The 6,257-nt window shown below is 41.2% G+C and overlaps 1 protein-coding gene across 2 annotated transcripts; it reads right to left on the bottom strand.

The window, feature by feature from the left end:
* Window positions 1-1,671: 1,671 nt before the first annotated feature.
* si:dkey-220k22.3 (uncharacterized protein LOC796870 homolog) lies at window positions 1,672-4,788 on the bottom strand. Of its 2 annotated transcripts, XM_064940989.1 has the most exons (4): window positions 4,562-4,788; window positions 3,998-4,040; window positions 3,509-3,562; window positions 1,672-3,298 (listed from the first exon to the last, which is right to left on the bottom strand). In XM_064940989.1, exons 1-4 carry the CDS (start codon window positions 4,661-4,663, stop codon window positions 2,883-2,885), a joined length of 615 nt encoding a protein of 204 aa, XP_064797061.1. In that variant the 5' UTR covers window positions 4,664-4,788; the 3' UTR covers window positions 1,672-2,882. The 2 variants fall into 2 exon arrangements, with proteins under 2 accessions (XP_064797061.1, XP_064797062.1); XM_064940990.1 differs by lacking the exon at window positions 3,509-3,562.
* Between the last annotated feature and the right edge of the window lie 1,469 nt (window positions 4,789-6,257).

Below are 6,257 nucleotides of genomic sequence, written 5' to 3'. Positions count from 1 at the left end.
TATACCACACCTCCTCTGGACTTACTGCTTAAGTATACCACAGGTATGACAAAACATGTATTTTTACTGCTCTAATTAAGTTGGTAACCAGTTTATAATAGTAACAAGGCACCTCGGGGGTTTGTGGTACATGGCCAATATACCATGGTAAGAACAGCACTTAGCGGTGGTGTATTGGCCATATACCACACCCCCTCGGGCCTTATTGCTTAAGTGTAAAACTGATGTTACTGTCAAAAAGAAGCATAACCTATGAAGGTGTTATGATGACGTTCTGTGGTCAAATCCATGGCACTTGTTGCAAGAAGTGTGTCCTGGCAACATTCCCAACTCAACCCATCATATAGGGTGCATGATACGTTTTAATACATGCAAATATATATACACTACCGTTCAAAGGTTTGGGGTCACTTAGAAATGTCCTTGTTTTTGAAAGAAAAGCACACAAAAAATCCATTAAAATAACATCAAACTGATCAGAAATACAGTGTACAGACATTGTTACTTTTGTAAATGACTATTGTAGCTGGAAACGGCTGATTTTTAATGGAATATCTACATAGGTGCACAGAGGCCCATTATCAGCAACCATCACTCCTGTGTTCCAATGGGACGTTGTGTTAGCTTATCCAAGTTTATCATTTTAAAAGGCTAATTGATCATTAGAAAAACCCTTTTGCAATTATGTTAGCGCAGCTGAAAACTGTGGTTCTGATTAAAGAAGCAATAAAACTGGCCTTCTTTAGACTAGTTGAGTGTCGGGAGCATCAGAATTCGTGGGTTCGATTACAGGCTCATGTAGATATTCAATTTAAAATCAGACGTTTCCAGCTACAATAGTCATTTACAACATTAACAATGACTACACTGTATTTCTGATCAATTTGATGTTATTTTAATGGACACAAATTGTGCTTTTCTTTCAAAAACAAGGACATTTTTAAGTGACCCCAAACTTTTGAACGGTAGTGTATATACACACTGAACAAAGAAGTTTGGAACCACCAAGACTCTTCCTTGAGCTGGCCGCCTGGCCAAATTGAGCAATCTGAGAAGAAAGGGCTTGGTCAGAGAGGTGACCAAGAACCTGATGGAGAACCTTCCAGAAGGAAAACCATCTCTAAACCACTCCATTAATCAGGCCTTCATGGTACAGTAAGTGGCCAGACGGATGCCACTCCTCAGTAAAAGGCATGACAACCCGTATGGAGTTTGCCAAAAGGCAACTAAAGGACTCTCAGACCATGAGAAACAAGATTCTCTGGTTTGATGAAACCAAGATGGAACTCTTTGGCCTGAATGCCAAGTGTCACGTCTGAAGGAAACCTGGCACCATCCCTACGGTGAAACATGGTGGTGGCAGCATCATGCTGTGGGGAGATTAATCCGCGGCATGGACTGGGAGACTAGTCAGGATCAAGGGAAAGATGAATGAAGCAAAGTACTGAGAGATCCTTGATGAAAACCTGATCCAGAGCGCTCAGGACCTCAGACTGTGGCAAAGGTTCACCTTCCAACACGACAACGACCATAGGCACAAAGCCAAGACAACACAGGAGTGGCCCAGCCAGAGCCCGTAGCACTCTCTTTCTCTCACATTTATTATATGTCCATCACTACTACACAACATTATAAGAATTGGTAAAAGATGGGTGTCAACAAAAGTTGTGTAGTGTGGTCAGGTACTTTATTTTTCTGCAACATTAAATTTGTTGAGTATATAAAAATGTTACCTGATATAATATATAAAAGGTGTAGTCAGATTTTTTAGGCCAAATAAAATGCCTTTTTTTTACTGTAGTCCTGCTATTGAGATGCACCATGCTAGCACCCTTAACAGTATAACTCTTTTGTCTTCAATCCAGACATTCAGATATTGTGAAAACAAATAAATCAGCCAAATTAAGAAAATTAAATGAGGTAAATGGCTGGTGGACATCCTTTACCCCCATCCTGCTTGCCCCGCTTCTCTTGTCAGTAACCGTGTCCATGACTGTCACCAATGAGCCCACCTACAGTTTCTCCATCCCCTACAAAAGCATACAAACAAGCCAGCAGTAATGTGCAGACAGCTCATAAAATCACAGGGTTTGTTGTTTTAAGATTCTAATCTCTTATGGAAGGATACACATCACGTCCTCTCTCCTCGTCTCCCTCTCAAAACCCATTGGAGGTCAGAGGGTAGGGACCTCTTTTCTCATCCAATTAGTTTTGAGCAGGGGACCTGAGGAGTATACAATCGAGTCCTTCCCTAGGTCTCTGGTTTCATACAGGTAATTGGCAAAAATAAATGGAAACACTTGAGTAAATAAGGGATACAAAGCATATTGAAAGCAGGTGCTTCCACACAGGTGTGGTTCCAGAGTTAAAAAGCAATTAACATTGCATCATGTTTAGGGTCAAGTATAAAAATGCTGGGCAGGACATTAATTTGCCCATTATTTTGGCTACTATGTCTAAGCCCCAATAGGATGACAATGCCCCCCATCCACAGGGCACAAGTGGTCACTAAATGGTTTGATGAAAATGAAAACGATGTAAACCATATGCCATGGCCATCTCATGTACCAAATCTCAACCCAATTTAACACTTGAGAGATTCTGGAGTGTTGCGTGAGATAGCGTTTTCCTCCACCATCAACAAATAAAACAAATAATGGAATTTCATATGGCATCTCTCCAATAGGTCCAGACACGTGTAGAATATATGCCAAGGTGCATTGAAACTCTTCTGGCCCAACACCCCAAATAAGACACTTTATGTTGGCGTTTCCTTTATTTTGGCAGTTACCTGTACATACCACCTTAATGAATACGTGTGGCATACAGACACTAACTCAAAAGGTATTAGACATTGGCCCTCTCCTCAGGCTCCAGTTTGGCTAGTCAGAGCATCTAATGATAGTAATGAAGGTAGAGACTGGTCTTCTCTCATAATCAACCCGCTGCCTGTGGCTTGCCATCACAGACAGTCTATTCTCCGGCTCCATCCGCACAAGGACAGAGAAACTCAATGGGGCGTCTTGCTCCTCTTCCAGCAACTGCCGCGTGTCAAAGGCACTGGCAAACTGGTCCGTACGCTCCTGGTAGGTGAAATCCAGCTGTAGCCTTAGGTCCCTGGTGTCATTCCCTGCTGGCAGCTTAAAGGTGGCTTGGACAAAGACCACATACCAGCCTGCCATGGTCACCTGGATGTGGGTCCTGTTCTTGGTCAGGAACATGCTGCCAATCTCCTTCCCCTCCTCCTCCCACTCCAGCTCACCAAAGATCTGTTTGGTCTGTTTGGTGGGGTGAGAGGCTGTTGGGAACCAAACAATAGAGAAAGCAAGGTCAACAAACGGAAGTAAAACAATTACTAAAACAATCAAAAGGTCTGGGTCAAACAACAACATCCAAGGTAAGTAGAAAAGGGTAAGTAAAGAACATCTGTATTTATATTTTCCTTTTTTAGTTACTTATGAACTGACGCAGTAGGCCTATCAACAATGCAAAGTAATGGCTGGGTCACCTTTAAGGAACAAACTGGAATTGGAGGAAGGACTTCTGAGAAATTTCCCCAAGTCTGTGACATGGAAGACGGTTTTTGTTTACATTTTTCACAACAACAAAAGACACAAACATGCTCACTCAAAATATATTGTTCTTCTAATGCCAATGAGGCTTCATCAAGCTTCCAAAGTATGGGTCAATCCCTAAACTTGAATACTGCAAATAGGTGCATTGACAAAATCTCACACAATCATCAATTGTCACACCCCCACAGTATGATGTAAATATACCCAATCACGCACACACACAAACACTTCCTGCCTTAGTGTGGGGGTGCAGTTTCCTGTAACTCCAGGCTCAGTAATAAACATGTTAAGTGTCAGAGAGGAATGCTGTAGCATCGTTTTGACAAGAAAATATCTGTGCCTTCAAACAAAAATGATGGTTGTCTTTTTAAATGGCTGTATATTTGTCTAACTTTCATTTCCATCCACAGAATGAAGCTTACCATGAATTAGACCTCCACCAGCTCCTGGCGGTGATTCAACCGGCTAAAATTAAAAACAGGAAAAACAATTTAACATCCTCTCATGTACCGTTATACCTCAAATAATATAACAATTATAACCTAAATAGGAAAACATGTTGATGGAATATATTGCACAGACAATTCTCAATGTTTTCCATTATTATTTTAAGTGTAAAGTTTGAATCAAACTAATCTTTTGATTTAGCTGTTTTGGCAAATAGGCTGTATAGAACCCTAATCATTTTAACAGATCTGTGCTCAAATACAGCTTTGTATGTCTTGAGTCTGACTCTGGGCTTTGAGATGTTAAAAATGGTTCTCACCGCAAAGCCCAGTCAGGCTTAAGACATGCAGTAACAAAGCTATTTTCTTTTCAGACTGAGTAAAAACAGTAAACTATCCAGCACTAGAGAAGTAACTACATAGAGTAGATACTGTAATACTTATAACCCACTGTCCTCTAATTGAAAATTTATTCAAATAAATATCCGTTCCATGTTGGAAGTATATGGTCTGTACAGCATTACTCAGCATATAATTTACCTTAGCAGAATAGATCCAGATCAAACACGCTGCATTGACAATCAATGCTGCAAGGACAACCCCGGCAAGTCGAAAGCCTGTGAGACAAGTGTCTTGTGCCATCCCCTCCAGCCAGGCTTTGGCAGAACTGTTGATGTGACTGGAAATGAACCAGTTGTGATCAGGTCTCTGACTTTAAGCTGCTATAGGATTTCCTATTCTGTGTTGGGGATTCCAGTAAGAGAGAGAACTGACGCATGAGGGGGGCGTGTTGCAAGTGTGATCATGTCAAATGCATGGGGGGGGGGGGGGCTGACTAGTATTTTTTTATTAATGATGTATTATTTTTTAGTCTTGCTCAATCTGATTGGGTGGGCCTGGCAGGGTCTGTGTCCACCCAGGCCTATGCCCCTGGGTGACTCCAATGCTTCCCACATCTTAAGTTGGCTGGATATCCTTTGGGTGGTGGACCATTGTTGATACACACAGGAAACTGTTCAGCGTGAAAACACCAGCAGTGTTGCTGTTCTTCACACAAACCAGTGTGCCTGGCACCTACTACCATCCCCTGTTCAAAGACACTTAAATATGTTGTCTTGCCCATTCACCCCCTGAATGGTACACATACACAATCCATGTCTCAAGGCTTAAAAATCCTTCTATAACCCGTCTCCTCCCCTTCATCTACACTGATTGAAGTGGATTCAACAAGTGACATCAATAAGGGATCATAGCTTTCACTTGGTCAATCTATGTCATGGAAAGAGTGATTTTAATGTTTGTATACTCTGTGCAGACCATGCCTTCAGGGTTGTTCGCGGAACATTTTTCTGGTGAACAATATTTGTTAAAGTTGCCAATGTGGTTAACCCTCATCCCATCAAGAGAATAAGGTCATAACATATCAGTGTCTAAATCTATGTATGACCTTACAGGTGTGGGTGTAAGCAAACACTTGCATCATAAATGTTATGGTTGGAAGACCGTCACAATGAAGTGACTCATATTGGTCACAACAACCATGTCAACTTTCCCCTCTTTAGGGAATCTATAAAAAGTAACCCACCAACTAAGCCCTTTCTTAAGTAAACCATCGTGGTTTTCCACTTGCTTTTTCCTTAAGTACTCTATAACAGTAGTGATGTCAATAAGCCCGTCCTGTGATTATTTAAATAATAAACATGAATTTATAACATGCAGGAAGTTACTTAGTGGTTATGAGGCTCTAACCACACAAAACAGTAGATGGGTGGGCTTTGCCAGGAAATAAGATAACGGGGTTAAATGCATTTACACATACAGTGCCTTCGGAAAGTATTCAGATCCCTTGACTTTTCCACATTTTGTTACGATACAGCCTTATTCTAAAATGGAAGTTGTTTTTTTCTGCTCATAAATCCACACAATATCCCATAATGACAAGCAAAAACTGGTTGAGAAATGTTTGCTAATTTATTAAAAAATAAAAACTGAAATATAACATTTACATAAGTTTTCAGACCCTTTAATCAGTACTATGTTGCACCTTTGGCAGTGATTACAGCACTGAGTCTTCTTGTGTATGACACTACAAGCTTGGCACACCTGTATCTGGGGAGTTTCTCCCATTCTTATCTGCAGATCCTCTCATGCTCTGTCAGGTTAGATGGGGAGCGTTGCTGCACAGCTATTTTCAGGTCACTCCAGAGATGTTCGGTCAGGTTCAAGTCCAGGCTCT

The sequence above is a fragment of the Oncorhynchus masou genome, chromosome 28 (genome assembly GCF_036934945.1).
Source record: "Oncorhynchus masou masou isolate Uvic2021 chromosome 28, UVic_Omas_1.1, whole genome shotgun sequence".
NCBI classification, from domain to species: domain Eukaryota; kingdom Metazoa; phylum Chordata; class Actinopteri; order Salmoniformes; family Salmonidae; genus Oncorhynchus; species Oncorhynchus masou.
This window is presented reverse-complemented; position numbering and strand designations above follow the sequence as displayed.